Consider the following 17,101-nt stretch of genomic DNA (forward strand, 5'->3'; position numbering starts at 1 on the left):
CCAGTGTGCCTGCACATGTGATGTGACAATAAAAGTGATTTGATTTGATTTGATTTGAAATCCAATTTTCCCAGTGGGCCAAATGAGCAACTGAGTTGTGTTGTTGGCTTCACCAATAAACTGAACACAGATGTGCTCAGTGTTAATGTCATGTCTTTACTTAAAAAAAAGAAAGAAAAAAAAGGGAGAATTAAATCAATTACCCATCCCTGGATTAGATTTCTCCAGGAGTGTTTAATCGAAAGGAAAAGCAAAATCACCTTGATACACAACAACATTTTTAAAGAAATTCTAATGATGCCCTTAGTGCAAATATGAGCCACACCTGAAGGGTGGTTCATAGATGTTACTTACCTCTGGTTGTTCTGAACACGAACCTGGAGCAGAGTGATCTGTAGAGGAAGAAACATGGAGGACATGCTGAGTCCAGGAAAAACAACAGACGCCAGCTGAGCCAGAAAAAGAGGATCTTCTGGTCCTATGGAGTAACTAGCTAACAGCATATTCTCCTACATAATTTTATGTCCGCATGGCAACCTGTTCTGTGAACAGTCTATATTTAAGACATATTTTAAACAGACTGAAAGCTAATATTCGGATTACTGCTCATGTGTAACTTGGTGAATGTGTAAATCAAATAGTGCTTCCAGACACACAAAAGTAAACAAAGATTTTAGAAAGACTTTATTGCACCACACTGAATATGAAGCTACTTGCCTCTCCCCTATGTAATAAAACCTCAAATACAGCATCAATGGCTGATACTCAGTTGACAGTTCCAAGTAAAAGATTTGGAAAAACCACAGTTGCCATCTGCTTTAAATACACAACATTGCTAAAAATGCTAATGAAAAAGTCCCAACATAATGCAAAAAGAAATCTGACATTCACATTCTGTCTTACAAATTTAAAGTGAACCTACTATACCTTTGTTATTTTCTGTCAATTATATAATGTTGGACATTCATTTCCAAAGTTTTAAATAATGAGGTCCATGTATGCACAAGTAAACCTTGTAAGGCTTCAAACTACTTTAAACGCTATATTTCAGACATTGTTTCCTAAACTTGGCTCTCTCTGATGTCACTGAAAGCGGATATGCCTAATACGTCCATCTCAGTCGCACAGCCTAGAGTATGAACACAGCAGCCCCACCCTCTTTTAATTGTGTGATTAGTTGACTCGATGTTTAAACCTTGCTGCCCTTGCTAATCAGCACCAGATTAGGTAGTACTAAACATATTCATGTACAAAGGCAGGTAAAGCCTCAGAGGTGTTACATACAGTGGCACTGAGAGGCCAAACGGATTGCAACTTAAGAAAACACCAGCAATAAGAAAAACGCTGCAAAAGCACACAAAAACCAAAGGAAATAGGAAAAACGAAAACAGAAATAGGATAAACGAAAACAGAAACAGGAAAAAACAGATTTCCAAAAGCGCAAGGGAAGTGTTTCTGGGGAGACAATAACCCGACGGACCAGTTGCAGGAACCAAAATATGCTAAGAATTGCGCTGAGAGACACTTAAATGAAGTGGAGGATCTATCGGTTTTATGAGGAAAGAAAAAATGAGAGGTAAGTGTGTTAGCCTGCCATTAGCCTAAAAATCCATCATCAGTATTATATCAATCATGATAAAACACGCCTACCACGTTTTGGGTTCCTGCAACTGGTCCGTCGGGTTATTGTCTCCCCAGAAACACTTCCCTTGTGTTTTTTCCTATTTCTTTTTTCGTTTTTCTTGTTTCCGTTGTTGTTTTTCCTGTTTCTGTTTTGGTTTTTCCTATTTCCGTTGTGTTTTGTGTGCTTTTGCAGCGTTTTTCTTATTGCTGGTGTTTTCTTAAGTTGCAGTCCGTTTGGCCTCTCAGGGCCACTGTAGAGTTAGGACACCACTGGCATCCCTGACAGCTAGCTTCACCTCCCTTTCTTACTGGACACTAGCATGAAAGTAACCAAGGCTACTGTTGCTAGTACTGCTAACATTAGCTCAGCTGTACAAACTAATCTAACACTGTGTGTATTTGCATCATCATACGTGGTGCGAAGTGCTATGCAATTTAGCAACATTTGAAACCCTATGTGCTGGGGTTTTCTTCCTGTTAAAACCGTGTTTTTCCTTCCCACAGTTACCAAGTTGTCTGACTGTTTGGGTTTTCTTTCTGATATTGTAAGGTTTTACCCTACAATGCAAAGCACCTTCAGGCAACTGCTGTTATGAATATAAATTAAATAGAATTAAACTGAATGAGATCAATAATGAGGCAATTAATGGTTTCATGTAGCTCCTAAAATGTACACAAAATATTTGTTTGCCCAATTTTGATCTTTGTACATTTAATATGTGTGCTTTAAAATGTTTTCTTTAGATTTTCTGTCTTTTAGACTAGTTGACTAGCCTATTTTTTCCACCAGCAAATTAGTCAGAAGGCGGCCTTAAAGAAAGAGAGAACATAAAACAGCTTTTATTTGACAGTGAGTTAAATGTGATGGTGTGCAAAAAGACCCGGTATCATGTAAATAAGAATTATTTTGAATTGTAAATCATAAAAAGCCCACAAATAAAAACACGGAAATCGCCATATCAGGGAACCACGGACTCTTTTTCCCCTTGGACGCCTACTACTATCATAATTCAGGCCTCCTTCTGGAACCGAATGACTTTCTCCCTGTACAGCTTAGTAGGGCTATTATTGGAAAAACCCGGAACCTATTTTACTGATTGTCAAAGCACGTCTTTATAAATATATACTGAGTTGCCAAATCTTGCCATTAAGGATACAGGAGAGGTCATCAGATGTTGTTTTCTTAGGTTAAAGAGTTAATGTGAACCTTGTAATATTAGATTTTTGTTCTGCTAAGGGAATTAAAATCTTAGAAACAAGGGAAATAATAAAAAAAAAAAAACCTTTTTCCTTTGTCTTGTGTCTCTGCCTTCTTGTAAGTCAGACCTCAAGTACCGTCTCAACTCTGTACTGTCTCTTAAGGTCCAGGATTAAACGGCCACACGCTAGCTTCACCAGCACACACCACTGTTTTCACCTCCTGTTTATAACTTACTCACTCAGCGGTCAGTCAGCTCTGGTTCAGCCCTTTGAGACTCAGTTTTTGACCCTTTGACACACAGACCAAAAAACCAGAAGGCTCAGACTCGTCTTTAACAGTTACTCACAAATTCTGCTGCTCAGTGATGCAGATCTGGAGCCAGCTGATCATTTAAATAGAATGACTTTGCATTAAGTTTGATTACTGTTAGCTGATATTTTAACAGGTGCAAATAAAAGCTTGTAAATCAAAAACCGGTGTTCACTATGTCATTGCACGGCACGTAATATCCCGAGGCGAAATACTTACATCATATTTCTGTCTCATCAGTGTCTTGGTGAAGTCAAACTTCTCAGCCTCCAGCATCCATAGCCACTGATAGAGCTCATTGGCCTTCTCCCTTTTAATCAAAACCAGGAGGAATATAAAAAGTGAAAACCTAAAGGCCAAAAGGCTCAAACTGTAATGGGAGGTAGATGAGAGTTTATGCACCGCCAAATCACCTGCAGCAGACTTGAAATGTGGATTTAGGTGTTTGAGCAGAACTGTGAACAGTAGTGTCCTTACTTCAGTTTGTCCTCGTTGAGACGCTCGACGTTGAGAGGTTTCTTCCTCTCCGCCAGGATCTTTCTTTTCTTCTCTCTCTCCGTCTGCTTCTTCGCTCCCCGCTTTCCGTCTTGCTGGATATGAGATTTAATGAACGTGTAAAATAAGGAAGAGACCGCATTTACATAATAAACAGGCAAACTGTGAAGCTGATCATATTTCCTATTGCTTTGAATGCAAATGTGTGCGCGCGTGTGATCACTCACCCTCTGCTGGAAGCCAGAGTACTGCTGAGTCATGTTTGTGAGAGCCTTCTTCTTCTTGGCGTCCTCGTCCTGCTTCCTGCGGGCCTCTTCCTGTTCCTTCCTCTCCTTTTCTTCCTGTGACACGGATTAAAGAACAGAAAAGAGAAAATGAAACCATCTGTCCACTTGTCTTTCCAGCCACTAAAACAGGACTGAAGATAGCATCCTCCAAACGTTCTGACATCCTCTGATGTCATAAAAAAGAATGTAGCGTCCATTGTCGTTCATTCTCAAAAAGTTCAGAATATTGTTTTTATGTGAACAAGGCTATTCTATTGTGCAATCAAGGTTATTTTGCACATAAGATTAACGTCTATGTGCAAAATACATAAATAAGATTTTTACTGCCACTTGGGGGCAGCAGAAACAAGCTGTGAATCCATCACTGACATACCGGTAGTCTCATGTTTTAAGATAAGTTAGAGCACTAAAATTAATTTTCCTACTTAAATTCCAAGCATTCACTTGGAGATGTGTTTGTGACCATAGCAAGTTTAACACTAGTCTAATACTTCTGTACAATTCTGGCTCCTCTTAAGAGAAATATTTGGCTCTACACTTGCTAACAACGCCTTTCTCCTGTGGCTGAAAATGAGGCTTTATAAAGAATCAGTGAGTCAAATATCATCATTTGACCCATTGTTATTATTGAAAATGTTGAGGGCAGGTTTAAAGTAAAAAAAGAAATTGTAAAATGGAAAGCAAATATCCGAGTGCAAAGACTTTGTGTTTATCCCAGTTTATGGAATCTGATTCAAACGTAAATTTTCACTAGCCATTAAAAAGCCAGTGCGTAACATTACATGAAAACAGAGGACAAACAGATCCAGGATGGTTCTTTTTTTTTGTTGTTAATTAGGCTTTTGCAGACTGTACTCTAATTCTGTTCAGGAACGTGAGTAAAACCACAGCGTGTCAGCTCCTGGGGGCAGGACACTCTTCGTTTATTGCAAACATTATCACATTCTGAAAAAAGGCAGAGGCAACTGCATCTAGAAACTCACAGCAAGCCGATTCTGCCTCTCCTTCTCATGCTCGGTTCTGATCCTCTGTTGCTCAGCTCTCTCAGCACGACGCTTCTCCTAATCATCCATGCCCACACGCAAACACAACCACACACACGCACACATAAACAGAGTGTAATTGTTTGCTGGGTGGTGCATCACTGTAGCGATCTGGCACGCTTTCCTGGAATACTTACAATCCTGTTAACGAGAGCGATGAGCTCCTCCTCGTCCTTCTTTCTCTGAATGAAGTGGGCCTCGATCAGAGATTGCAGCTCAGTCAGATCCTTCTCCTGACGCTTCCTGTGGATATCCTGCAGTCACGTATAGATGTTTTTAGTTCTCTACTGAGCATGACTCGTATGCATATCATCTCCAGTACTGGCTTCACGCTACATTTTGGCAAGGAAAACAGGCAGACACCCACTAGTACAGTCCTCAAACATGCAGCACACATGAAACTTGATGATTATATACACTAACTTTATTACTTTATTACTGCATGTTAACTCATTCACTGCCATTGACGTCTATAGCCGTCAGTTGCAGTGCATGAGTCAATGGGTTTAACTCATTCACTGCCTCTCACAAATCTCTAATCACCCAATAACTTAGCACATGGCAGCAACTCAGTGGTTTCAGGCATATAGGCATGATCGAGAAGTTCAAAGTTAGTGTCAAGTAAGGTGTTTAAAGTGACTTTGGATGTGGCATGGTTGTTATAGTATTTTGGAAATCTGCTGAGATATTCCCACACAAACATCTCTAAGGTTTAGAGAAAATGCTCGGAAAATAGAAAACATCCAGTGAGCAGCGATTCTTTGGGTGAAAATGCCAGAGGTCAGAGGACAATGGACACGATCCTTCCTTCAGGAACTCAAATAATCCCTTGTTACAATAAAGGTATGCAAAAAAAGCATCTGTGAACACACAACAAATTTAACCTTGAAGGAAATGACAGCAATACAGCAGCAGAAGACCACACCTGGCGTCAGTTAAGAACAGGAACCAGGCTATCATTCACAGAAGCTCACCAAAGTTGAAGAATAGAAGATTGGAAAAAGGTTGCCTGGTCTGATGAGTCTTGATTTCTGCTGTGATGCTCAAATGGTCGAGTCTGAAATTGTTGCATAGGCAACATACCAATATGGATCCATTTTGTCTTGTTGTGCATCAGCGGTTCAGGCTCCCACAGTGTGGGGGCACACTTTAGGCATCTTAATAGCAACTGAGCATCATTTAAACACCACAGCCTACCTGAGTGTTGTTGCTGACTGTGTCCAACCCTCTATAACCACAGTGTACCCATCTTCTGATAACTGCACTATGTCACAAAGTTCATTTGCTAGTTTAGTCATCCTAAACTACTTTCTTGAACATGACAATGAGTTCACTGTATTCAAATAGTCTTCACAGTCACCAGATCTCAATCCATTAGAGCACCTCTGGGATGTGGCAGAACAGGAGATTGATATGATTGGCGAGTAGCCGAGAACTCTGCAGCATCTGTGTGATGCTGTCATGTCGATATGGACCAAAATCTCAGAGGAAGGATTCCAGCATCTTGTTGAATCTATGCCACTAAGATTAAAGGCAGTTTTGAAGGTAAAAGCGGGTCCAACATGGTACTGGTAAGGTCAGCTAATAAAGTGGCTGCTGAGTGTATCTTTTTAACTGAAGAGGACCTGTACTTATAACCAAAGCTTTATCAAGAGCTGTGCTTCACACCCACTTGTAGATACATGCAAAAGTCAGATAAGCCTTTGATTATGTCTTTTTAAGTGTGAGTCCACCTACTCATTTTTTAATTAGAAATTAATAATTTTCTATGTTGCCAAAAAAAGAGATGTATTCTAAATTCATATTTAGAAATAGCGCTGCTCTCCCCATCTAACTCCAAGGCAAGCCATGTTGAAAAATGCCACACTGTTTCTTTAAATTGGCTTCAGTCACTCACATCAAAGTCGACTTTTTCTCCCTCAGGTATCTTTGGCACAGTCAGCGGTGGTGCAAACAGCCTGAAATATAACATCTCTGTGTTACAATGAGAGGAACTTTGAACAACCTTATTGCAAGTTGGATAAACTGATTAAAATTCAAATAACAAAAAAAAAACAAAACCCAGCCCTACTTTGGTTTAGGTTTGGATTCATCTGTCATATCTGCAACAGGGAAAATAATAATATATTATGGGTGTATGTGTGTGTATCCAGTGTCCTAAAAATCTTTATTTTATTGGATTTTTCCATTATTTTAGCAGTGATGGAGAGCATCTGTGGATTTTTTATTTCCTTTTGTTTGGTTATCAAAGGCAGGTTGAAGACACCAGACATTTTTGGTAAACTAGATCAAGCTATTTTCACAAGGCCTTATCAGCATGTAAGAGTACCTTCATCCACAGCTGGAGACTCGGCTGCAAAAGGACAAAGGAAAATGTTAGTGCATCAGCAGGTGGAATGCAAATGGATTTCCTTTTATTATTTCCAAACTCCATTTCACTCAGCTCTGATATTTACCCTGTGTCTATTGATATGAAAATCTTTCTTGCATGTCAGGGTCGGAAATGGAGTCTAAATCGTTTCTGTATAACGTGTCAAACTAGAGTTGCTCTAAGTACTCTCGGGGTTGCAAGCCATGAGCCTTAGTTTACCTTGAAACAGTGGAGGCATCTCTTTGATAAATGTGTATCAACCATGAGGGCCAAAATAAAATTGGACGATATTGAGATATTTACGCTGCAAATGAATGCCTCGGTACGGGAGAAAATCAAAACAATTGGATTTTATTACCTGACAAAGATGCGCACAAAAACAACTGATATAGTCTTGTATATGCACCCGTATACATTACCATCTTCTGCAGGCTCTTGGCGAGGGCAAGGCGAGGAGACAGTAGATGAGGATTGCAGGAAATGGAAAACAACTTATCAGTTAAGACTGCTCGTAGATGGACAAGGCGCTGAACACATTTGTTATGTTTATTAAATAATATAACGCTAAAGTTAAGGAAAATAACAAGAACAGTTGGTGATGAAACCCTCGCAAGAAGGCCGTAATTTCCTATAAAGCTAAAAGGGAAAAAGAGGTCATTACCTTCAGCTGTTGAAACCGGGGGTTCTGAGGGGTGAGAGTAATGAAAATATGATTAGATGCTGTCACTCTTTAATCGATGCAATGCATTTTCCTTCTTAAAACAATCAAGACATGTTTGCCGTGGGATAAACACGACTAAATGAATGTCAAACATGTGTGATCTGAAATGAAAATTGAATTTCAACACCCAGAGCTCTTCTTGCATTGCACAAAGTCGCTTTTGTCTGAGTAGGTGTCTCTATTTTTTGTCTTTTTTCAAAGATCCTGGCAAATAAATCTGCCAAACTCAGCAGGCAACTCCTGGGGAGCCAAACATATAATTAGCGAGTACTGAACATAGGAACGTTTATAATGATTTAGTTAAGGAGGTAATGATGAAGTGAATGAAGTATCGCTTCAATTTGATGTGGAAACGGAAGAGACGATGTTAAAAATCTTTTTTTAAAAATATTTCAGTGATCTCATCTGATGTTTAGAATGATGCAAGTTTATGAAATTAATCATATTTTTTCTCCATAAATATTGTTACAATCGAGGAAAAACATTTCTTCACAATGGAGGAGAAAAAAAACGTACAAAGAAGAATTACCTTCGACTTCAGGAACAGCTTCTTCTGCAAAGCAAGAACAGTGAAGTAAACTTATTGAAGTAAACTTCTGTTGCTCTTGGGTGAATACAACAACAACAACACACAAAAAAGGGCATGATACAACAGAAACAACCACAATAATATCCCACAAGTGTGTAAGTAAAGAAACATGCTTTGTTTACAGACAAAAAAAGTCATACAAACCTTTTTCTTTCAGCGTCTCCATGACTGAGTGAACAAAATATGGATTAGTGGATCAATGAGACTCTTGCAGACAGCTTGCGGCTGGGTTTTGGTCACACTCTGAGCACTGTGATGTTGTCTCTTGGGGATGCACTGAGAAGCAGTGCTGGTGTTTGACATTCATTTTGAGCAAAGCCAAAAACTGAACCCGAGAGCGGTTTGCAACAGGCCAGATATCAAAGCAAAGCCTGAGCACATGTTTTATATATGACTGTTACCACACGCTTATCAGCGCTCCTCTCCTTTACAAAAGTAGCCTCTGAATGCTTCAGTGTAAAAGTTCTCCAAAATGAAAAGTTTGATAAGTAGGGTAGCAGCAATTTCTGTTGGGCACAGCTCAGGTACCTTTTGATAGAGCCAGGCTAGCTTTTCTGTTTCCTGTAATTGTGGTTAATGGGAGAAGTTTTGTTAGGGTAAAGAAACCAAGTTTACTTGGTTAAGTTTGAGAAAATATTGTGGTTTGGCTAGCCAGTCTGACATGTGCATATTTGTGCTAACCTGAGCTAGCAGATGCTCCCAAACTCATCAAGCTAGCCAATGCAACCAAATTGTAAACTGTACTATACTACACTCCACACTTTATTAGTTCCACTACTACTGGGTTGGACCTTTTTTGCTTTCCCAATTCTCTTAAGCCTCTGTGGCATAGATTCAGCAAGGTGATGGGGACTTTCCTCAGAATAAGGGTGGATTGTCATGTTATTATTGCCAAATTCCAACCCTATCTAATATCACAGCAGACACAGAGACTCATCAGAATAAGTTTTTACAGTCTTCTGTTTTCCAGTTTTGTAAACCCTTACGATTTAAAGCCTGCTGCTGTGCAATTTAGAGATGCTCTTCTGCATACCTTGGTTGTAACGATGATTATTTGTGTTACTGTGATCTGACCATTCTCCTCTGACATCAGAAAGGGATTTTTCTCCCAGAGAACTGCTGCTCAATGGATATTTTCCCTTTTTGGGGCCATGGAGATAGCTTTGTGAGAAACTTCCAGCAGATCAGCAGTTTCTGAGATACTCAGAATCAACGACCATGCCATGTTTAAAGATTCTCAGTTTGAACTGCGTCAAACAGGTCATTTTGACCATCTCTGCATGCCGCAATAAGTTGCTGACACATGATTGGCTGCTTAGATATTTACATTAATGAGCAGATGAGTAGGTGTACCTCTTCAAATGACTGGTGAGTGCAGTTCTTAAAACGAGTCCTTTCCAAAAGAACAGATGTTATGCAACTCATAACTAAGACTAAAGGGGTCTGAAGAAGGGCATATCAAAGGTAGAGAGAAGTTTGCCTTTTTTTCTTCTTTTTAATTTTCTTTCACAGCTGAGCTGGGTTTAGGAGACAAAGTACTTGGTTATGTTTAGAAACAGACTGTGGTTTGGCACAAAACACACCCTTTCAATAACATAACCATGATTTAGAGAGGCTTACTGGAAGAAAACCTTCACTCACATTAACATTATTGCCTGGAAATATGTCACGTGACAAGAGACGCTTAAGCATGGAGGTAGGGGTAAAATTACTGTACGAATACAATAAATATATGGGAATCCATCTTATCTGGAAAATAGCTGTTTTGGGGATAGGTGATTTAAAAATGCTGCTGCAGCCACTGAGAAATTAATATAATTAAATGTGAAGCTGTTGCATGACATACCATCATTTAAAAAGAGTAAGCCTGGTGTATTTTAACAAAGGCCCATGTCGCTACAGGCACGGTGGAGTGAAAGTAGCATATTTAAGTAAACTTTTTCTCTAAAAGTCAAACTGATTAGAAAGAGTCAAATCGGCAACCTGGTTAGTAAACCTGTCAGAAGACTAAAACCCACAGTACACTGTATACATACTGAGATGAACTGTACAGTCCTGAAAATGTCACGGAGACATTTCCAATATAAACTGACGGCTAAACATGAGCTGACACATCGGTGTTGACAGAGAGGTTGTTAACATTCAAAAAGAAAACACACACAGCCAGCTTGCTATGGCTTTTTATCCCTGACAGCAGACACTGTAATGGCAACAGACACACCAGAAACAAGATGAAGCACACGCAAAGCCACTCAAGAAGCCTTTACCTTCCTCTTGCTGCGTCTCTGCCTCTGAGCAGACATAATCAGGTCAGCGTATAGAAGCGAGGAATGACATTTTGGTATATAAAGAGCAAATTCTCACAAAACCTTTACTTACCTTCCTCCCTGAAAATGCAAGAAGCAAAGACGTAAACTTTAAAATCAGCTGATTTTGTGTATTTATAGCTGTGTTTCGAGGGCGTAGTGAAGGTACTCACAGAATCTCCTCGATAACTTCTACTTCTAGCTCTTGATCACACATCTTGGATCACAGTTACCTGCATCGGAGAGCAAAACATCAAAAAGTCGCCACACAAATTAAATTTGATACATTTTTACATAAGAAAAGAAGCAGCTGTTGAAACAACACGAAATCATACCCACACGTATCCATCCGGGTCATTAGGGCGTTCACATTTATTTGTACATTTCACAAATTTTCGTGCTGTGATTACTCTGATTGTTTGTTTCCTTGACATCTCATTGCCTGTAATGTTTTCGCAAGCCCTCGAGATTTTTTCCCCCTCGAACAGATGGATCACATCTTTCTTCTTTTCTTCTCCTTTCGGTACTTTTATCATTTGTGCAAACAACTAAACCAAAAATCCACAAAAAAAAATTTAAATTAAAAAAAACAACTTGGCTACATGCTGTGAGATTGGAGCAGTTGTAGAATCCGAAACGATTCCACCATGGGCACTGCAGGCAGAGGCCCAGGGCTTTAAACAGCTCCAGGCCTAATCCTCAGCCATTTCCTTTTGGCGCTGATCAAGGCTGCAGTCAGCCGACTAGAGTCTGAAAAGCGCTGAAAATATCAGGCTTGCATGAGTTCTTCGGGGATGCACTGATGTATCTGCAGCCACACATATTGCATTGGCTTTGATACGTACACTCATAAACAGTTTCCCAGGTACTTAAAAGGCTTTGAAGTAGTGCAAGAAATCTCCATCATAACAGGTGCTATTTAGCATGATGGCAATGCTTAACTTAATATATTTCTTTTAAAAGCAGTTGTATTTGATTTCAGTACAAGCTCGGTTTATTAAGCGGCCATTACCCTCTTTTTGTTTACTTAGAAATCAATTTTCTTGTCATGATCTGTACTACTCAGGCTGAGTGGCTGCTGTTCCGAATGTCGATTTCTAAAGTCTTAGAGGGCAACCTTGATACAGCCATGAGGATGTCATGAGGGTTAAGCTAGACTTGTAACAAAAAGATTGTGTTACAAAATTGTAGCGTGGGGTTTGAAAGAAGTGTGTGTTCACCTAACGCATGAGTGGACTACTGTTTTGAAGGCTGACGCTTGAGATTTCAGATGTAGCCATCTTGGCACATCTGTCATTCACTGTAATATTAAAAAAAATGTATTCAGAATAGAAACAAAAGCCAAAAGCTGGGTAAGGTAGAGGGGTGGATCTGATTCTAGTGATGAAGCCCATTAATTCACTGAGAAAACAGTGAATTAACTGACTTCTATTTGGAACCACAAAAGTTCCCCCTCAATGGCCATTAGAATAAATGCAAGTCTAAGGCACTTCTGCATTGTTTTTACATTTTATACCTGGAAATTATACATGGTTTAAAATCTAAATTCATATTTAAATTGTTTAAAAACTGATCATTAAATTGCCTCTTTTATTGTGTTACACCAAAGTTTTGAAGTATTTAATGTATTATGGCATTTTCATGGAAGCAGTAAGAATGAACATAATTTTTCACAGAACTTTATCCAGCTCCTGAAAACGTTCTTATTCACAACTTTATAGATAATCAGATCATAGGTCAAGACATCTCAAGCTCCTCTCTTTTAATTTTTCATCGTTTCTTTCACAGGAATAGGATATAGTTTTGTAAATACCTCCCTCTGTAAAAACACAACCTTTATTTTGATAAAGAGCACAAACAAATGTATTTCTGATGTCTTTATCTGTTTCTCGTGGAGGTCCTTCATGAAAGTAATCATTGGTGTATCCCTTTGAAATCAGAGAAAGCTACCTAACATTAAGAAAATGAAATCATACATAGAGTAAAATTCACATAGGAACACGGTCGATCCAGCTTCTGTAACAACACCATCAAAATGTCAGAGTCAAGGTCATGCTGCTCAGAGGAAGGGATTCAATAAGGTTCTTTATATGTAACAGTTACATGTCGGAAATATGGTTGCGCAGAGCACCTCCTGGGGCCGTGTTTTTTTTCCACATGCTTATAAATCACCGAACCGTAAACGCCAATGTCAGTGGGTCAGAATAGAAGGACCGAGGGCGAGGGTCTATTTATAAGAATAACAGAGCAAGCTTTTGAACAGGTGCTGAACAGCTCCTCCAGACAATGGGCTTGGCTCACCTCGCGCATTCTCACAGTAAATCAATGAGCTGTGACTCAGGCTATTTTTGCCATTGCAGTTTGGTCAGCTGATTGTTTGGGGAAACATTTTCACAATACCTCTGGGTAGACTCTCTTGCTTTTTAAAGTCATATTTGGTAACAGATATTTGTTCTCATGCACACGTTGAATGGATGACGAAATAAAATTAGCTCCACATCCCCAGTTCCACCCTCGCTCCCACTGCCTGGCTGCCGTCCTGACCAGCTGCACATTCAATCTCTGCACGCCATATTTACACCTTCTGTATATGGTTACTGCCCCAAATGTATGCTTCTGTTTAAATTCTGCTACATATGTGCTCAAATTCACACATCGCGGCGCCTGTGGAGGCCCCAGTGTGGTTACTTGTGGTACTAAACTCAGCAGCTGACGTCAAAGGGCCAATGCAAAGGAAGAAAAAGTGAGCGAGACCAAGAAAGGTAGAGAAAGCTGAAATGAAAGAAGGCCATCTGGTTGAAGAATAACACTAACTGGAAACCCAGAAAGAATTCACAATGTATGAGAGCTGTCATGGCCGGGTATTAAATGTGTATTTGCTTTAATGAATGCGGTCAGTCCCCGTCTGGCTGAAACTGTGGAACAACAGAGAGTCTGACAGCGGCAAGAATGTTGCGGGTGCTGGTTTCAGCATTAGGCAGCATTAAGTTAAAGCCAAAAGCATGCAACCAACTCCAAAGCCTCAGGAGCGAGCTTAGCACCTTCCACAGCGTGATATACACAGTTTGGATTAGAATACAGAAAAAAAAAGAAGAAGTCATCATAAAAATGGCCAAGCCAGTTTGATCCATTACATCTCACTACGTATGAGTAACAGGTAATCGTTTGATCATGCTGATGGGTTTTACGTATCTAACTCAGGAGCGCTTTAATTGCAATTATTGGCCTTTTTGACATCATGCACCCTGAGATGATGGCCATGCTCAACTCTTACCTCCTATATATTCCTTGAAGAAAAAATGGGATTAGCCACAAGTACTGGTCTTATTCTTCAGCTGCCAGACAAAGACAAGTTCAATCATCTGCCTCCCAACCCACAGCGCACACTTAATACAGCTCTGTTTGTCATGTGACCACATATCTTTTCTATGACTGGTCAGGATGGTCAGTTCTATTGTTGGAGGCAGACAGATGAGTTATACCTGGACAGACATGCTGCCTTTGAGTGCTCACCGTAATCCGCTACACATGAAGGGAGAAATTGGAAATACTTTTCACTTTAGAGTCATTTTAAAGAGGGCTGTCAGAACGTCATGGTTTTTGTTCCTTTAGAGAAATGACACCACAAAGCTGTGCTCTGCTGGAGTGGAAGTACAATTGCCTTCAAACTTGTACCTTCAATTACACCTCAGCCAAATAATTTCATACAGAAACATGTTTTTGCGATTTTGACCATCGTCAAACTCATTATATTCAACTTTTTCCAAGATTGCCTATTACATATTCATTTTAAGGACAGGATTTCTAGGCATAGCCAGGTGGAGGTGTGTTTCCACTTTGGTGGAGGCCTTATCCAGTGAACGGCAGTTCTGCTGTAGAAAATGCCTTGAGCAGATACAGGAGATGAGAGGAGAATGACCAGACTTCCCCCAGCTGCTGGGAATTTGGCATAAATAACACAAATCCATGGACCTTTTATTAATACCCTTTCATTCTGAAAGCAAACAGGGTCCAACCTAGTACTAGGAAGGTACTAGATCAGGGGTGGGCAACTCCAGGCCACGAGGGCCAGTGTCCTGCAGGTTTTAGATGTGTCCTTGATCCAACACAGCTGATTCAAATGGCTAAATTACCTCCTCAACATGTCTTGCAATTCTCCAGAGGCCTGGCAATGAACTAATCATCTGATTCAGCGTGATATCTGAAACCTGCAGGACACCGGCCCTCGAGGCCTGGAGTTGCCCACCCCTGTACCAGATCAATCCTTTTGTAGCAAGTACTACAAAGCATGGGTCCATCCAGTGGTGGTGGTGTCATGGTGTGAGGGTATTTTCTTGGGCTGTTTCGTACCAATTTAATTCAATTACATTTAATTTATGTAGTGCCAAATCACAACAGTTGAGGCTGTTTATATTGTAAAGACCCTAAAATAATAGAGATAAAAAAACCCAACAATCAGATTACCTCCTGTGAGGAAGTACTTGGCAAGAGTGGGGAGGAAGAAATTATATTATATATGGTTATAACACCAGATATTGTTGCTGACCATATCTGTGCCTTTATGACCAATTTAGTACCAATTCTCTGATGGCTGCTTCCAGCAGGACATTGCACCATGTCACAAAGCTCACATCATCTCAAACTGGTTTCTTGAACATAATAATGAGTTCACTGTTCAAATGTCCTCCACTGTGTTCAGTTCTCAACCCAGGAGTCATGTATATATCTATCCACTTAGCACTTTTAATTCTTATTCTTATTTTTATATTTTTATGACAGTATGTTTGCACTGAAGCACCGCAGCAATTTCCTAATGTTGTAAACCTGCTCAACATCTGGCAATAAACCCTTTCTGATTTCTGATTTCAGTGGAGCACCTTTAGGATGTGGTGGAACAAGAGATTCAGAATACAAGAAACAAAGGCAGTTGTGAAGGCAAACGGCAGTCCAGCCTGGTACTACTATAGAGAAGCATCTGGTGAGTGTATTAAGTGAAGGTGTGAAAGGAAACTCAACAATGTGGAATACCTCAATGTATTTATTGCTGTTGCTGAGTCAAGGTTACAATGTTCAACACATTCCTCCGCTTGGAAACTGCCTGCTTGTATGACATTTGGAGAGAGACTACAGATAATGTATTCTGCATAGGCTTAGCGCTACACAAGGAACAAGTGTCTGGTTAAACATGGAAATTTAAAAAGTGGACACAAGGCTGTAGAAAACAAAACAAAACAAAACACAACATTATGAAACCATTACATTAAAAAAATACAAAAACGTCACATTTTATCATGCTTAAAAATATTTTGGTCCAGCTCCCCTGCTCTTTTCAGGAACCATGGAATGTGATTGTCAGATTGTTGAGCAGTAACACCAATCAATTTAATGCCCTGACAAACAGTTCATATTCTTATAAGCTTGTGCTGCGCGAAAACGTGAAAAATCACAAGTCAAAATCATGCTGAGCTGCTAGGAGGCTTTAAAGTACTGTACCTCGGCTGTCCTAAATGCTGTCATTGCAATCATAAGGCCAGAAGTTTTAGATAGTGGTAAATATCCTTGTTACTATGACCTTGCTATATGTTTAGGCACCCTGATTTTACTTTGTATGCCCTCAATATGAAAAGTATTGCTGAGCATAAGAGTGTGCATAGAGGCAAAAAAGAAGTTAAAGGCAGATTAAAAAAACATGTCCTACATCATAAAACTTTAAGGCAGCAAAGGCACCACGTGCAACTGCTTTTAAGAGGAATGTCTGAAGATGTTTTAAAGTGTTCAAAAGCTAGAAAGAACTCAAACCCCCCCCCAAAAAAACATTAAAACATAAATAAAAAAAAAACAAATGACATGAAAGGACAATAAACGTCAAAATGGCCTTCTGAATATCCAACACTCCTGTCACCTTCAAAATCAACTGCCTGTTGGTGAATGAATAAAAAAGCAAAAAAATACCTTTTGTTATAAGTATACAGATGTTATATATGATACAGTATGATAGGTCATAGTCAAAACATCACATGTGCTAGCATATATTACTCAGACCATTGCTGCACTATTGGTAAGACAATAAAAGTGAAATAAGCTAAACTCTAGAAGTGCTTATATTTCTATCCTGAACAGGTGAACGTTGAATAATATAGCATTGTATGAAGCTTT

General features: G+C 39.6%; 1 protein-coding gene across 1 annotated transcript in view; it reads right to left on the bottom strand.

Annotated features, from left to right (window-relative positions):
* tnnt2e (troponin T2e, cardiac) overlaps window positions 1-14,324 on the bottom strand; it is a 19,360-nt gene extending 5,036 nt beyond the window's left edge. Inside the window, exons 1-16 of the mRNA XM_005725174.1 lie at window positions 14,220-14,324; window positions 11,119-11,178; window positions 11,019-11,026; window positions 10,907-10,930; window positions 8,580-8,603; window positions 7,991-8,014; window positions 7,749-7,763; window positions 7,288-7,311; window positions 7,030-7,060; window positions 6,856-6,916; window positions 5,096-5,212; window positions 4,899-4,976; window positions 3,856-3,969; window positions 3,611-3,723; window positions 3,353-3,443; window positions 355-392 (exon numbers count right to left, since the gene is read on the bottom strand). Of these exons, the coding sequence (XP_005725231.1) occupies window positions 355-392; window positions 3,353-3,443; window positions 3,611-3,723; window positions 3,856-3,969; window positions 4,899-4,976; window positions 5,096-5,212; window positions 6,856-6,916; window positions 7,030-7,060; window positions 7,288-7,311; window positions 7,749-7,763; window positions 7,991-8,014; window positions 8,580-8,603; window positions 10,907-10,930; window positions 11,019-11,026; window positions 11,119-11,162 (806 nt within the window). The 5' untranslated portion in view covers window positions 11,163-11,178; window positions 14,220-14,324. The remainder of the gene's footprint in view (window positions 1-354; window positions 393-3,352; window positions 3,444-3,610; window positions 3,724-3,855; window positions 3,970-4,898; window positions 4,977-5,095; window positions 5,213-6,855; window positions 6,917-7,029; window positions 7,061-7,287; window positions 7,312-7,748; window positions 7,764-7,990; window positions 8,015-8,579; window positions 8,604-10,906; window positions 10,931-11,018; window positions 11,027-11,118; window positions 11,179-14,219) is intronic.
* Between the last annotated feature and the right edge of the window lie 2,777 nt (window positions 14,325-17,101).

The sequence above is a fragment of the Pundamilia nyererei genome, unplaced genomic scaffold (genome assembly GCF_000239375.1).
Source record: "Pundamilia nyererei isolate P.nyererei 1_Seehausen unplaced genomic scaffold, PunNye1.0 scaffold00014, whole genome shotgun sequence".
NCBI classification, from domain to species: Eukaryota; Metazoa; Chordata; class Actinopteri; order Cichliformes; family Cichlidae; genus Pundamilia; species Pundamilia nyererei.